Source organism: Abrus precatorius, unplaced genomic scaffold (genome assembly GCF_003935025.1).
Source record: "Abrus precatorius isolate BTA unplaced genomic scaffold, Abrus_2018 Scaffold2, whole genome shotgun sequence".
Taxonomy (NCBI): domain Eukaryota; kingdom Viridiplantae; phylum Streptophyta; class Magnoliopsida; order Fabales; family Fabaceae; genus Abrus; species Abrus precatorius.
In genome coordinates, this window is record NW_020874362.1 from 35,644,634 (window position 1) to 35,660,669 (window position 16,036).

Genomic DNA, 16,036 nt, shown 5'->3' on the forward strand with positions numbered 1-16,036 from the left:
AAATTTCCCCACCCGATCTCACTGGTTCGGATTCTCGGGTTGACCCGAATTCGGAGTGGCTTGCTCGAAAGAGACACGTGTGCTTGGTGCTTGGGGTCGCAAGTCACGTGCGACCCGACCATGTGCTACCGGGTTCTCATCTTCGTCTCTTGATCGAGGTAACACTCTAATCAATTTCTTCTCGTGCTAACCACCGCAACTCAACCTCTCTGCATTCTCTTCGATGATCTTTGTTACATTACTTGGAGCGTAACAGAGAATCAACCATCATAAGGGAGCATTTTCTTGGAGAAGTAAGTTTGCTTCATTTCTGCATTTGCTAGCTTTTCCGATTCCGAAAATTGTCTTCAATTGCTTCAATATTTTAGTGTCAAACAGATAGGGACTGACTGCTGTTGTTTATTTCTCCACAGTTATGGCTTCTGCAAATTTAGTGACCAACAGTTTGCTGAGTAAATTTTGATGAAGTGAGTAACGGTGTTAGTACTGTGTACTTACTCTTCAATTCTTCTGGGTTAGGATTACCGTTTGTACACTTTAGAAGCAAACTCACTTCATAGGAGGTTTTTTTTTTCTTTTTCTTTTATTTTTAAATATAGTTATTTGCTTCTTTGCATGTGATTACTGCTTTGAATTTTCAAATTCTTGACTAGGTCACACTTAATCCCAATGTATTTACATCCCTGTGTTTGCATTAATTAATAGTTTGTATCATGTTCTCGTGTAATATGCAATCACTTTGAAGATGCATATTGAAAAGTTTCGAAGAAGAATCATGGTTGAATTGTATAATGCTAAGCGTGCCAGAAAAGGGAATATTATGGCGTTTTGGCTCTAACTCTCTGACAAAGAAATGGATTGTTTGTGTTAGAATATTTTGTTTACACTTCATTGGGCTGCTCAAATCTTTAGATCTTTTGGGTGTCCGTTGCTAGTGAAACTAATGATACTATTACGAAAAGATATCTCTGCATCAAATAGTCCAATGAGCATGGTGTTACATATATAGTAATGAAAAAAAATTGCAAATAATTTTATTATGTGAAGCTCTACTTATAACTTAATAACATAAACTTCAAACTTGTGCAGATTAGGAGTCTGAGAACACTACATAAATCTGAAGAATTGTACAACCTGTCTAAAATTTCTGTTTATAATACATGGCTTGTAAAATGGGATCTATGATTCTGAGGTGGAGATTATCAACTGCAGAGAATGAAAGCTCTGATAATTCACACGTAGCCCAAACAAGTTCCAGAATCTATAGCTGTTGCTGTGAGCCAAGATTTTATGGGTTAACTCTAAAAGTTGGCATGAAGTCTTCACCTTTTGCTCAGAGCTGGTAATTGAACTTATTTTAACATTTCTATTTTCCCTTGGTCCAAAATCATGGTGACTTTTCATTATTTTATTTATTGGCTTCATATGAAATAATCCTTTGAACATGTGAGAAGAAGAGAATAGAAGCCTCAATTAGAAGTGTTGATTAAATGAAGGATAGCTACAAATTACAGGTAGAGGAAGACCAAGTAAAAGTCTGGGTAAAACCATCAAAAGAGATTTCGTTTTAATTTTTCTCTATGAAGAATTGGTTTTTAACGAAATACAATGGCATTATATTCATGTCTACCTGACCTCACCTAGTAGGAAAAAGGCCTTGGTTACTTCTGTTGTATATAATTCTTTAACGTTAGTTATTAGCAACTCTCTCATCTTAAAATCTCAAAAATGGATATCACTCATCCTTCCCACTAGAGTTTAATTTCTTTTTTCTTGCCTTACCTGATGCATTTATTTTGCCATTCCTTTCCTTCCAATTAAATACTTTTCTTTTACATGATATAGGTTGCTAGAAATAAGCATGACTATGCCAGTCTAATTGATAGCATTGTTAATTGACTGGACTTTCTGGGTGTTTTCTAATCTTACTACTTAGGGAACAAATGGTTATTTCTATATCCATGCAATATCAATTGTTTGTCAATACCTTGGTTCAGTTTCCTGGGAAGAAGAGCTGGGTGGAAAATAGCTTTTGCCTTGAACACAGGTGGAGTGTCTAATAATGGTGAGCAACAAAGCCTCAACGATGCCAATTCCAATTTTGGGGGTACTCGATTGGGTAGGATACTGACTGCAGGTGGCAGACAACTTCTAGAAAAACTGAACTCAGCCAGAAAGAACTTCCCTATGAAGATATTCCTGCTACTTTTGGGTTTCTACACAGCAAATGCACTGGCTACAATCCTTGGGCAAACTGGTGATTGGGATGTCCTGGTTGCTGGTGTTGTGGTAGCTGCAATTGAGGGAATTGGCATGCTAATATATAGAAAGCCGCCTACTGTGAAAACTGGGAGGTTGCAGTCTTTTCTAGTGATGGTGAACTACTGGAAAGCCGGCATATGTTTGGGACTCTTCGTAGATGCTTTCAAGTTAGGCAGCTAAGAACACACAAATCCTGTCCTCTTGCTTTCTATTTTCAATTTGGCGTTGTACTTCACAAAACTCTGGTAAGCAATAAATTTGACGTAGTTTTCTTCTATTGATACCTCAGCTCTTTACTAATGTTGTACATGTAATTGTAGTATGTGAATAGAATATATGACAAATGCTTGAAAACTCTGTGGATCAGTGAACAGTGGACCATTTTGCATGTGCTTTGGTAAATAAAACCTGTTAATTTCTTACCCGACTTCATTCGCTTGTACATCTGTACTGGTGACTCTGAGTTTCACCGTTTAAGAGGAAAAAGATTTAGTGAGAGGTACTGAGCTACCTGAAGTTCTGAACTTAATGTGGAGCTACTTATAGTAATCCACGGCTGCAAACACAAAGAAATATAAATGGTATCGCCTCATTTGTTCTTTTTTAATATATGTCAGCAGATGCTGTTGATCCATTTAAGTGCTGGCAAGTTGTTTGCAGTGCGAAGCAACAGTATGAAATTTAGGATTCAATTCTTGGTGACGTGATTGGAAACTAGAAACGATGAAGAGTGAAAATTTTTCGTGTTTGTATGGAATTTTGGAGAAAGTTGCTTGATGAGTTTGCTAATATAACAATCATCAAATTATATAACTATACAATCTTTAGTGCAAAGTTATTATGTTAATAAAGCTCTTGCTAAAATTTTCAATAAATAAGTAGGCAAAACCAAAATTTAAAAAATAAGCTTGATGTATAAACTATACCTATATGGATTAAAATGTCTAATATACCCCTAGTTTTTTTGAAAGACAAATTATAATGTACCTCAATCATATTTTACTATGATCTAACTGTATGTCACAATCACATCTTTTTAACTAATATGCTGGAAAATGGATTTAACGATAGAAGTTCAAAAGGAAAATGATCACAACAAATATATTGACTAATAAACAGCTTGTCTTGAGTTAAAGAAAGCAGTCATATATGGGGCATAAAAAGCCCATCGAGCAAAAGAACAAGGATGTGTTTTTTCTCTTCTCATTCAATAATCTAAACACAAAAATATATTTGATAAAAAAAAAAAAGAATATGAAATAGAAAACAAAAACTGAATCTTTCTTTTAATACTTGAGCATGTTTTTATGTTTTCAACCAATCTCATTCTTCAGCTGCAGCACTTGCGGCACTCAGGTCCACAGAAAGATCAAGAACCTGAAAAAATGGACAAGAAAGTTCTTAATATCAAGAAAAAAGGATACCAGACTTCTAATGCAACATTAGCTTTTCTCTCCCTTTGATATGACATTTTGCTCATGCAACATTATATGTGGAGCATAAATGATTTCTTGCATGCAAATGCTCAGTTCCAAGATTATATGTAAATCGTCCATATCAGATTCAGTAAAGAAGATATAGAAATTCTATATTTTGTGAGGAAACAAATTAGGTCTAAATTTTGCTTGGACGCGGGAACAAACAGAGATATGCATATTTCTTGGCCATATGTACAACTACAGGCACCAATCTATTTTGAAAAAAAGAGGTGCTTAACTTTTTGAAAATTTGTGCTAGCTTCAATAAGGAGTGTAAACAAGGAAACCAGAGTTAAATTGCAAGCATATGTTTTTGTTTTTTTTTTTTTTTTTTTTTTACTGAAAGAAAGATAGCATTTACGTAAAATTTGAAAGTGTAGACAATAAGAGATATAGATCTGTCAATATTTTGGCCCACTCCTTTTGCTTTTTTACAATACCAATTCTTTCAGATTTCTCGATGTTTCTAAACTGTGTACATTTATTATTGTACTTGTGATCAAACATGTAATTTCAATTGAATATTAACTAAAAAAATACGAACCTTTCCAGTGATCTTACTGTACATCCCAACCACATCTTTAACCGTTGTTTCAAAGTGTGTGGTAGCATCATAGCTCTGCAAGGATTTAATTTCATGTTAGTACAATTGATTTTCGAAGATACAAAGAATAAGGAAAGAAATTCCATTACATAGGGTGAACAAGAAGTGTGATAAGATTTCATATCTATCATGAAAGAAGCTAAAGACAAAATCTTTCCCTAAATATTTTGAAACATAACAAACCTTAGGTTTCTAAATTGTGAAACTTACATAACATGAGATGTAATTACTTTATTTAAACCAAACTAATATTTGATTCTTCTTTTTTCCCACATATCCTGGCCCTATTCATTAGTGATAAACTTTAGATATTTTCCATGAGTCAAATAAGACAGGCAACTTTGTGATGTATTGGTATCGCAGTGCTCTGTATCATCCCCTCAAGTGCCAACTAACAATTGTTAGGAAGTAAAAAACAACAAAAGAAATAGAAAATATGCTTATGAGAGATTCTACTCAATACTTACTGTAGAGATGAAACAACCATCAGCTTCATGATCATTGCAGGGTTCAAATCTGTCATAAATGTCATAAAATATCTCGTCTACAGGTCCAAGAAGGTCAATACCAGGCTTCAATTCCACCTCAGGTTGATCAGTCTCAGCTTCTGTTGTAACGAAAGCAATATATTTTCCTTTTGGCGCTACATTGTGAGCATAAGAGCAGCAAAAGAGATACCTGCAATAACAAGCGAAATCAGCAAACCGAACCAAAAAGCTGGAAGTGAGAGTATTCCCAAGTAAAAGTCCATTCTTTTATTTTTGGAATTATGTAATGTATGGCAATTATAGGTGGTATGGACAGAAATATATTTTTTTCCCCTTTGCTTTTGGGATTTTCAGCTTGGAAATTCGAATTGTATTTTACATTTTATAATCTATTTTGGTGTATTAAACAACAATACATGTCAGTTACAAATACTTTGTATGATTATAAAGATCAACTGCCATGTATATAGAGTATGGTATGATTCAGCCAAAATTTCAATACACTTCTTTTACTCAAGAACCTAGCATTATTTTTCTTTCTTTATTTTTTTTTTGGGAAGAGAGGAAAACAATTTTCTGCAGGAATTGTGAACTCCTCTCAAGAACCTCTTACGCCTATAACCAAAAAAGAGAGAGACACAAGATTCAATTGAGACCCACATGTCAAATGGGACCCACTTCAATCCAGTGTCTTTCACTTTTCTCATTACATGGAAGAGGATTCGGATCCTCCCAAGAAACTCTTGTAAGACTCTTCTCCGGTTGTGGGAGACAAAAAGAGATATGGGATAAGTAGGTCCCACATGATAAATGGGTCCCATAATCTCATGCATCTTTATCTCTCCTCCTTGCAGATGAAAGCAAACTTACATGTCTGATTTACGACCAAGCTGCTTCTGCGGCAGAATGACTTGGGCTGAGTGAGAGTCATTGGTGTCTGGAATAGGATGGCTCATAATACATATTGCACGTGCAACTTTTCCAACCAATTGAACCTGTTGGATGAAATAAATAGAGTCAGATGAGGTAAAAGCACACTTAGCTACAACTTATGTTTAGACATTCATATAAATTAACATGTCCAATAACTAAACAAAACACTTAAAGAAAATGTAACTCATAGTCCTTGTAGTTTTAACCTTAGAAATCCAACCCAGGATACTACCTTATCAGAGAGGTATGATGGATCACACACAACTTTCTTGCATTTGGCTGTTTCTCCTTCTGAAGTCACACCGATGGCTTTCCCATCGTCATCAAACTCTACCTGTGTACCAGAAGATTAAATGTGAGGACAGATATACAGCAAGGACTTGAGAGTACCTTTATATATATATATAGATATAATATAAACATTAACGTTTCTAAAGCCTAACCTTTTACCAAACCGAAAGCGACACTGATTAATTGTTCAACTATGATTGAACTATGGTCAAATCAATGTGTCTAAATACTTTCTACTTTTGTTTACTTAACCTGTATTTTAGGAGTGCTAATTACTGTAATTTGCATTTTCATTTGTATATTGTGGATTCTTTTATTAGGAGTTGGTGAACCACAAAATAGAGGAATAATTAAGTTACAGAAATAGAAGTATTGTAGTGCAAACAGAAATAGAAGTATTGTAGTGCAAACAGAAATAGAAGTATTGTAGTGCAAACTTACCTTGCACTACAAGTTATTGTAGTACAATTGATTTTCATGAATATAGAAGTATTGTCGCAAACTTACCTTGCATTCTGGCTTGTTTAGCATGTAAGTTCCACCATACACAGCACTCAGACGTGCAAATGCCTTACCGAAATAAAAAAAATAAAAAGGGAAGTTAGTTCCTAAAGTTCACTAAGGCTTAGTTTGGATAAACTTCTTAATAAGTATTTATAGAAGTAAAAAATTAAATGGTAAAATGAATCAAACTTCTTATAATTAAAATCGACTTATTTTTCTTTATTTTTTGAGAGTTTAGGGTTTTTCATTCAACTTCTATAAGATTTGAGAAGATAAGTTGTTTTTAACCTATAAAAAAAGTTTTATTCATTGTTTTTTATGATTTTCCTCTCTTACAAGAACTTCACTAGAAGTTTACTCAAACTGGGCTTAAATTTAAAAAGGGGAAACAAGTATGGAGAACCTGTGGCAACTCTCCCAGTCCATATAGTGGATATATGTAAGGTGACCCTCCTTGAAAGCGTGCTAGGGACTCTGCATAAATCTGTACACAACAGACAACAGATTTACATGCTTACACAGTTTATGAAGTGATTCTGCGATGCAAATATTAATGTAATATACTGAAACGTATCAAGACAGAAAATTCCATAAAGGAGAAAAAGAGGAAGCCTAAGGAATGATATCAATTAGTAATTTCAATAGCCATTAAACAAAATGAACCAAAGAAACAAGCTTTTCTTAGATTAATGATTTAAAGACCAAAAAAGAAAATCTAATTAGTACTTGTTATGATTCTTCAAATTAACAGAGAAAAAAATATATACCAAATGAGTATATGGTCCAGAAACAGGCCAATGGCACATATACACTCATATCTAAAGCTTAAAGGATAATAAGTAAATTAGTACCTTAACTCTCTCCACGAAATCCTTGGCTGGCTTATCCAAGTAACTGTCATCAAGATGAAGGGCCAAGGCATGACCAATAAAGTCAACAGTATCATCTTCCAACCCATATTTCCTATATGTGGAGAAACCGTTAAAAATGTAGAGAAGTATATTCAATCAAGGTATTAAACTGGGTTAAAATAATTTCGAATTCCTGCATATCATATCATTTATTAGCAGCTTACTACAGGAATGATAGTTCATAGAGTAGCCAACTTCTGTAAATTCTAAATTAATGCCATATATTCACTGAAATGGATCCAGGATAGATATAACAAAAGTTATCTTAACACTATTTCATCTTTAGTCTGTCATCCTATTTTGATGCTTTGGTGATGGCAAGCCAAATTAAACTTTCAAAATGCTCTAGGTTATGAAGAAACCAAACGTTTAGATCTGGAGCTCAAATTTTCATCTTGATGGTAAAACTTCATTTTGTATAAGAGGATGCAATAACCAATAGTGAGGAAGGAAAGTACGTAGATACATACGATATCAGCTGCCTAGCTGTAACTTCGCTCAAATCTAGTCCTTCATGAGATTTGGGATCATTTGCTTCATAATCTTGGACATAAATGAAGAACTTTCGAGCACGGCGCTTCTCAAACAGTCCCATTAAAGGTGACTTCAATGCTTCAACATCTGTTGCTGGGACTTTGTAAATCTAATTAAAATAAATAAAGATATTCTGTCACAAGACTTTTCTAAGATGAGAGGTTTTGTGAAATGTCCTGTTTGCAATATAAAAAAGTAGCAATTGTGAAAAACAGAAAAAATAAAAAAAGAATATGGTGAATATGCTGCCTACCTTTCCCTTATTATACACAAAGCTTCCATCAACAGCTTTGAAGTTTAAATACTTTGTAACATCTGTGTGAATGAGAACACGGACTAAAGCTCCATTGGCCATCATAAACTATGAAAAAACAGATGAAAGTTGGTTTTTGTCACAAATATAAAGAAATGGAAACTATATAAGCAATTAGAGATATAGACAAGGAAAAAATAATGGAAAATTCCATGAAAAGGCAAAAATAAAAGCCATTTAGTGCATGAAAGAGGACACAAAGCAATTACTTGAGTTTTTTTCGCTAATTGCAATTTTTTTCCACGTTGAAGATTGTTTTACTTGAGTTTTATGCTCAAATAGAAACCAACAGAAGATTTTGGTCTACATAACCTACCACTTAAAGCAAGACTCAAGAAATATTAGCATATAAGCACAGGTTTGTTGTCCTACTAAAATGTTAGAGGTAAGTTTAAGAAAGAACAAATAGACGTAAGGAATCCACAATGTATGCAACATGCATAACTGTCAAAATTCAACAGCAAACGAAGAAAACAATATAAAATGTGTTTTGGTTTTCTAATGTATGTCCAAGGCACACAAAAAGAGGTTATGCTTAATAAAACTTTATTGAAAATAACAAGATATAACAAAATTCAATGCATTAATAACATTTAATATTATAGTTTTCAATAAAAACTTACTATTTCTCGACTTTTTAACATGTGCCTTACACACTTTAGAAAAACTGAATATGATACACACTCTTTCTAGTTTTCCGTTGTTGATCCACAGGTACATACCTTAGGTATCATATCAACATTGTATTCTCTGCTCGAGCCCAAGTTCTCTGGTGGCGTGTCCTCTCCCCTAAATCGCTTCCATAGCTATATAGTAGAAAACGAGTTTTAGCATGAAAAGAATACTAACATGAAAAAGAAGAGGAGATATTTCCCATGCTTCTATTACAAATGTGCTTAAGAAGAGAGTGACCTGTGTAAGATTAAGAGATGTAGAAGCTCCTCCATAGTAGTCATTTCTATCCATGTGCAACACCTGATCAAGTGGCTTAATATAGTCATATGACTTGAATTTTTTCAGAAGTGAGAAATATTTATTAACTTTCTTAATGTTTGTTAAAAGTCTTTTCAGATAATTATTTTAAAATACCGACATATATTTTCCTAACTGAACTTTTTATCATGTTTCCTAAATCTGTCACAAGTTTGCAATTGGAAAATCATGCAAAACAAGCTTATCTAATCACTCGTATAGCCTTTGGCTTAACTCACTAAAGGCTGAGAGCAAGTCAGAATGAGATATCATAAAAGTTACTTAGTTATAAATTTTGTTAACCTTAACTCTTAAAATTAAATTTAAGTATTTAAAAAAAATTATTAAAAAAATTATTATAGTTTTATATTTTAAAAATAATAAATATTTTCGTTCTCAATTAACGGTTTATTCTTTTTAGTTACTTATCTTTCGTCTTTATGACCGAAGTTAACACCTCTAGTTAAAAGTTAGAATCATATAAACTAGTACCCTTATGACATTAGTTAAAGTATTAAAAGTGATTTTTTTTTATTAAAAATTATACTGAACTGTATTGAAAATCACGAAGAAAATGTATTTATTATACTTTTGACAAAAGAAAATTACATTTAATTTTTAATAAGTACTAAATATTTGCCTAAAAGTTATGAATTGTCTCTTGAAAATATTTTTAAACATACCAGATAGAACTATTTAATAAATACAAATAAGACCACAATATGATTAAAATTTTATTATAATATTTGAAAATTATATACTTGTAAATATATTTAAAGACTTAAACCTATTTACTTATATATAAGTTTAAGTTTATTAACTCATTTTAAATCAAGTTTTGTTAACATATTTAAAAGGTTTCACCATAAAGTAAGCATTTAAATAATTTTTTGGGGTCAGATTAAATTACTTAAAAAAGAGATTAAATTATTTTTAAAAATAAATAAAATTTAAGTCTTGTAAATCTTAGTCTAATTCCATACTGATTATATTTGCTTCATATACTTCAGAAAAGGATTGATATGCTGTAGCAAAATTCTCTGGAGTTAAAAGTTAATTCATGAACAACCCTTCTTTTTTTTTTTTTCATGATTTCATCTTTCATTATGCCCCCAATTACTCTTTGGAACTGGAGAAGTGGCTTTTATAGTGTGCACTATGCTAGGTTTGGAATCACAACTAAAGAGTAAAATATATTGCCACTGCGATGAAGCAATTGGCATATTTGACCAAACATCCATACTGATTTTAGGTGAACATTCACAGTTCTGAAAAAAGATTAGCATCCGAATTATTTTTAATTTCTAACATTATTTTTTTAATTAATCTTATTTAAATTTTATTTATTCGTAGTACTAAGAAAATATAAAATTTTAGAAACAAATAACATTACTAAAACATTCACTGTTCTAAAAAACATTAAAATTATTTAAAGGTCAAAAAAAAATAAAATTAAAATAAATGTTATATTATAAAATTTGAAAATATAGTTGACTCAAAATATTATATAAATATTACACAATTAATTTTAATAATTAATTACCTAAACAACTTGGCCAGATATCACTATGCTATTAGTTACATGGATCAATTATCTCACCAAATTCTGTCAAAATTAAATTTTTATTGAGTGATTTTTTTCCTTTAAGATATTTCTTAAGAGTTTTTTTTTAATCTCTCTATTTTTTGTTTACTAGAACTTACATGAAATTAATAGTTTATTTCACCGTGTAATAGCTACTACTGCAACTTTCTTTGAATTGCATTTATTACTTATTGGATTAGCTAAATTTTAGTTTTTTTGTAGTTGATTGAAAGAGCTTTTAGAAAATAATATTTACTTTTTTAATTCATAAGCATTTTTTATAAGCAATAATTAAGACATGATTACTTTAAATTTTTTTTCCAAAAATTGAAAAGAAAAAGTAAATGAATTCCAAGACGATATCTAAATCATAGATGGGACAAACTTCAAAAGATTAAAGAATATACGGCCTCGTTTGCAATCTAACATGATGAAATAAATGAATGAAAAGATGAGAAAGAGAAGAAAAATGACCTTGAGGCCATCAACAGAGAGAAGGCCACTGAGGATGCATTCCTTGAGACCTGTGCCCAAGACAATTACATCGTACTCTTCATCCATTGTTTTTTGAGTCTGTGAAAATGGAAAGAGATTGAAGCAAACGCAGATAGAAAAGGAAAAGAGAGAAAACAAAATGAGCTTTTGAATTGATGAGTGAGGAGAGGAACAAGGGAGGCTTCTGTTTAACTTCACGTGTGAGAGAGATTTGAAGCAGAACACGTCTTTAGCGGTATGTAACGAGACTAACGCTTCCCTTCAAAATAACCGCTTTCATAATGCATACACGTGTTTTCTGTTATTGAATTGCATCTTTGGAAGGATCCACACTTGATATTATTTTTTTTTAATTTTAAAATATAATAATATTATGAATAAAATAATCATACAACAAAACTTTTTCTTCCAACAAATTTTTTATTATTAGTTAATATTTATTCAAAATTTTAAAAATTACGTGTGTTTTACTTTTAAGTGTTATTTGCACTTTAATATTCAATTGATTTCTAATTTAAACATTTTTATTGATAACCGAAAAAGGGGAATTTACTTTTTCAATTTTTTGGTCAATGAAAATGATTTTAAAAATAATTCTCAAAGATGACATTATTAATATAAAATAATAAAAAATATAACAAATAATTGAAGAAAAAATCGTTAAATTATTCCTTGGGTTTGATTGTTTCACTTTTAATTCAACGTCAAAAGACACTTCGTGGGGGAGAATGAAAACCAAACACATCGTTGTGTTGTCGAAGGGAAATCAAAAGAATTCCATATTAATTATTCCCTTATACAATTTAACATCACAGTAGTATACATGGATGTATATACATAACAAGAGAGTAATTAATTTTAATATGAGATTTAAGGAAAGAAATTACTGAAATATGAACTTTTTGATAAATTATGTATATATGATACTTCAAATCTTGCCATAGACAAAATTTTATGGACATGAAATTGTTAATATAAGACTGCTGCAACATAAAAAAAAGTGAAAAAATAAAATAAAATAAAATAAAAATAAATAAATAAATAAATAAATATATATATATATATATATATATATATATATATTGAAAGTATGTTTATTTTATTAATCGCAAGCCTAATTTATAGGCAATACAACATGGTACAAGAAAGGATGAGCATTCCTCCCCTTAAAAGTAATTTTGAACTCTTGTTTGTAGCCTTTCGCTATCACCATGCTTTGAATGTTTTGATTTCACCTTGCTCATTTAGCTTAGCCTTTAGACCCACTTCATATGCAATTCTTTTGCGCAATTGGAAGTTTGATTAACTCCTATATAATAAGTGTTATTTCTCTCTATAGAAGCAATCTTGGCAGCCATAACATCTCTCCATTTTAATTCTTTATTAGTTTCAAAGGTTATAGGATCATAATATGAAAATAGAGCAAAGTGAGTAAGTGAGTTCTCACCTTGTTTACTTCCTATTACTTCATAATTTGCCGTCCATGTGGATCTCCTTTTTATTTGTTGAGGTTTCTCATTTTCTATATCAATAGTTGAAATGTATGCGTTCTCCACAGGTTGTTGCTCATTCGTTGGAGGTTGTGCATTCACCCTTTCTTCTTTATTGTCTCCATCAAAATCAACTTGTATATGTTGCTGAACTGTATTTTTACTCCAAATCCAGAAATGCTTTTCATTAAAAATCACATCACAGCTAATGACAATTTTCTTGATAATTGGATTGTACAATTTGTAAGCTTTTGATTGCTCCCTAATACTAAAAAAAGATACATTTTCTTCTTTCTCGTCCAGCTTTGTCCTCTTTTAATTTGGAACGTGGACATATGCAACACACTCAAAAATTAAAAAAATATATATACTGTTTGTCTTAAGTAATTTGTTCAATAGAAAGATTGTTATGTTTATTGCTTCAACCCGTTGATAAGTTTTTCTCATGCAACATGCATTTTGTCATTTTCATAATACTTATATTCATCCTTTCACTCACTCTATTTTGCTGTGGAGTGTATGGAATAGTGAGTTGCTCGTTCCTTGCGTCCTCACAGAATTGTGATGTATATTCTATTCCATTGTCAAATTTAATCACCTGAATTTTATTACCACTTCAATTTTTAACCTAGCTCTTAAACTTTAGAAAAATCTTAACTACCTCAAACTTCAACTTCATAAAATAAATCTAGCCATTCTAGTGTAATTATCAATAAAAATAATGAAATACCTGTTACCATTTAGTGAGATAGTTGGTTGAGTTTCACACAAGTTCAGTGTGAATAAGTTGCAGCTTCTTATTCGCTCTCCAGGTTGACTTCATGAAAACACGACTTGCATTTTGCTTTCTGCTCCTCCAAGATTAGTAATCTTCTGCCATTTTAGTCTTTTACAAATATTGTTATTCTTTTTTATGAAAGTATCCCAACCTCTTATGCCATAACTCAGTGTCATTCACTTGACACTTGAAAGTTATCTACTCCTTCTTGAGTGGATCAAATGAGAAACTTTTGTGTTGCATTTTCATCTTGAACAACTCATTCCTATTGCAATAAAAAAAAAAAAATTCATTCCTCAAGTAATACTTTGAATCCCTTCTCTACTAGTTGATTAACACTTAACAAATTTTGATAAATGCTTGGAACATATAACACTCTACAAATTTGTTTAGTTCCTACAATGCTCTATTAATATTATGCTCTTCCCTTTCACTTCTAAATACTCTATTGCCTATCTTCAACAATAAGACATTCAATTAGACAAAACTTCAAAAACTCAACCAAACTAAAAATCTAAATTAGCCAACTGGCTAGAAACACCACGGCACTCAATTTCAATTACCCAAATCACTCCAAAAATGATAAGACAAAAGAACAATGAGACATTTCTATTAATAATAACAATTATAGTTCTATCTCAATTTCTTTATTTCCTTATAGAAATTTCCATGTCTAAAATTTTGTGATGTATATTAGAATTAGTTACCTATAAAGCTATAAGTCTAATTTGCGGTGAATAAAAGTACTGATACCATATAATAGTATGACATTAGGGTACTAAATAAGTTACAAACCTTCCTAATTTCTCTTAATTATTCAAATTTAATACAAATAGGTATAAGTGACAACCTATAATTAAATTCATATATTTCCTCATGATTTCAACATCTCTCCTCACATCTTGGATAATAATGGTGGTTCTCATCTTCTTTGATATCAACTTTCACGTTCACTCCTCTCTTATTTCCTTGTTTATGTAAAGGTTTTTACTAAAATTTTGTGGTAAGAAATAAATTATGTATTTTTGAGGAGAAACACACCTGGAAGATTGGTGGCATGGACAAATCTTTCGACTAAAAAGAAAGAGAACCAAACGTTTTTACACCCTTATAAGCACACACATGATAATTCCTTTAAAACCTGTTGAAATAGAAAATCACAAAAAATATTATTTTAAGTCCAAGAGACAGGGTAAAGCTAGAAAAGTGAAAAAACATATCAAAAGAATTACAAAGTTTGAAGCGATTACCAAGGCAGCAGTTACCAATGGTTACTCTTAGTTGAAGGTTAGAGACATGAAGAATTGATCGTGGGCGACAACAGTTATAGAGAAGGCACGACTATGAGCGGTTATGGATAATGGACGATAGTGGTTGAAGATAAGTACATACAAATGACAGTTATCAAAAGATCCACGAAAGGAGGAGAGCAGTTGAGATAAATCTGTCTATAAATAATACTAAACTTTACATTATGATAGATGACTATTTGCACTAGACATTGCACCTAAGATTCTCTACACACTAAAATCTTGCATTGAGTCAAGCACCAACTACCAAGAGACTCACAATTGTTATTGTTCATTGCAAAAATCGTACATTACTTTTTTGCAATTTGTTTCAAATTCATTTGTTCAATTATGTTACTGTAATTTAATTCTACAAGCCACATTTAATTCAATATTTCTTCATTATCTTGTAACTATTCCTTCTCAATTATTTATTTTACGACACCAATTTTACTATTGCATTAAAAACACACTTAAAAAGACCTAAAATTCAGTTCTAGATTGTTCTTGAATTTATTTATTTATTTTTGTAAATTTTTACTATAAATAGGTACATTGCACAATTTTATTCTAGGCAAAGAGAATATATTGTCAATATTAATTTTTAAATAATAATATATTATACATATTATGTGATGATATTTAATAGAAATTAGTTAATGATAAAGACCAATTTTTATTATTTTAAAAATGTAAGGAATTAAATTCTAACAATTTTTTAAGTTATTTTAAAATGCACTACTTTATATAGATCCAAAATATAATTAAGTTTAAATTATAATTATAAAAATAAATATATATTAAAATTTATATATTTAGTATTTAAATGTATATATTTTTTCTAATGTCACTTTTTCGTTTTTTCTCAATCTATTGACTTCATTGCAATTAAGCTCATTATATATATTATACTAAAAAAATTGCTATTTTAACATCAAATTCTCAAGGTAATTTTTTTACAGCTAATAATCTTTAACATAATATTTAGTCATTAAGAAAGATAAAGGAAAAGAAAAAAAATTCTTGATTAAAAAATCTTTTAAAAAATAAAGAATAAAAACCTCTTTCCTAATTTTTTTTTTTTCCTTTTTTCCCCTCTATTTTTGCAG

General features: G+C 30.9%; 2 protein-coding genes across 10 annotated transcripts; one reads left to right on the forward strand and one right to left on the reverse strand.

The window, feature by feature from the left end:
- Window positions 1-162: 162 nt before the first annotated feature.
- On the forward strand, window positions 163-5,319 carry LOC113857597 (ycf20-like protein). Of its 9 annotated transcripts, XR_003503281.1 has the most exons (5): window positions 163-293; window positions 414-467; window positions 1,090-1,342; window positions 1,998-2,507; window positions 4,895-5,319. XR_003503281.1 is itself a non-coding variant. In XM_027489663.1 (4 exons), exons 3-4 carry the CDS (start codon window positions 1,161-1,163, stop codon window positions 2,440-2,442), a joined length of 627 nt encoding a protein of 208 aa, XP_027345464.1. In that variant the 5' UTR covers window positions 163-293; window positions 379-514; window positions 1,090-1,160; the 3' UTR covers window positions 2,443-3,539. The 9 variants fall into 9 exon arrangements, 4 of the variants coding, with proteins under 4 accessions (XP_027345464.1, XP_027345465.1, XP_027345466.1 ...); XR_003503279.1 differs by lacking the exon at window positions 414-467 and having other exon boundaries at window positions 4,852-5,048; XR_003503278.1 differs by lacking the exons at window positions 414-467; window positions 4,895-5,319 and adding an exon at window positions 3,603-4,192.
- LOC113857596 (guanosine nucleotide diphosphate dissociation inhibitor At5g09550) lies at window positions 3,586-11,460 on the reverse strand. The gene is made up of 13 exons (XM_027489661.1): window positions 11,350-11,460; window positions 9,231-9,293; window positions 9,041-9,124; window positions 8,259-8,366; window positions 7,942-8,114; window positions 7,412-7,523; window positions 6,964-7,044; window positions 6,564-6,626; window positions 5,998-6,099; window positions 5,703-5,827; window positions 4,812-5,022; window positions 4,285-4,359; window positions 3,586-3,639 (listed from the first exon to the last, which is right to left on the reverse strand). Exons 1-13 carry the CDS (start codon window positions 11,434-11,436, stop codon window positions 3,586-3,588), a joined length of 1,338 nt encoding a protein of 445 aa, XP_027345462.1. The 5' UTR covers window positions 11,437-11,460.
- Between the last annotated feature and the right edge of the window lie 4,576 nt (window positions 11,461-16,036).

Coding starts and splice junctions, on each gene's coding strand:
- LOC113857596 (XM_027489661.1), bottom strand. CDS start 11,436: ATGGATGAAGAGTACGATGTAATTGTCTTGGGCACAGGTCTCAAGGAA. Junction 9,294..11,349: donor TCTCTGTTGATGGCCTCAAG/GTCATTTTTCTT, acceptor CCACTTGATCAG/GTGTTGCACATGGATAGAAA. Junction 8,367..9,040: donor ATGTTGATATGATACCTAAG/GTATGTACCTGT, acceptor GTTTTTTCATAG/TTTATGATGGCCAATGGAGC.
- LOC113857597 (XM_027489663.1), top strand. CDS start 1,161: ATGGCTTGTAAAATGGGATCTATGATTCTGAGGTGGAGATTATCAACT. Junction 1,343..1,997: donor TCACCTTTTGCTCAGAGCTG/GTAATTGAACTT, acceptor ACCTTGGTTCAG/TTTCCTGGGAAGAAGAGCTG.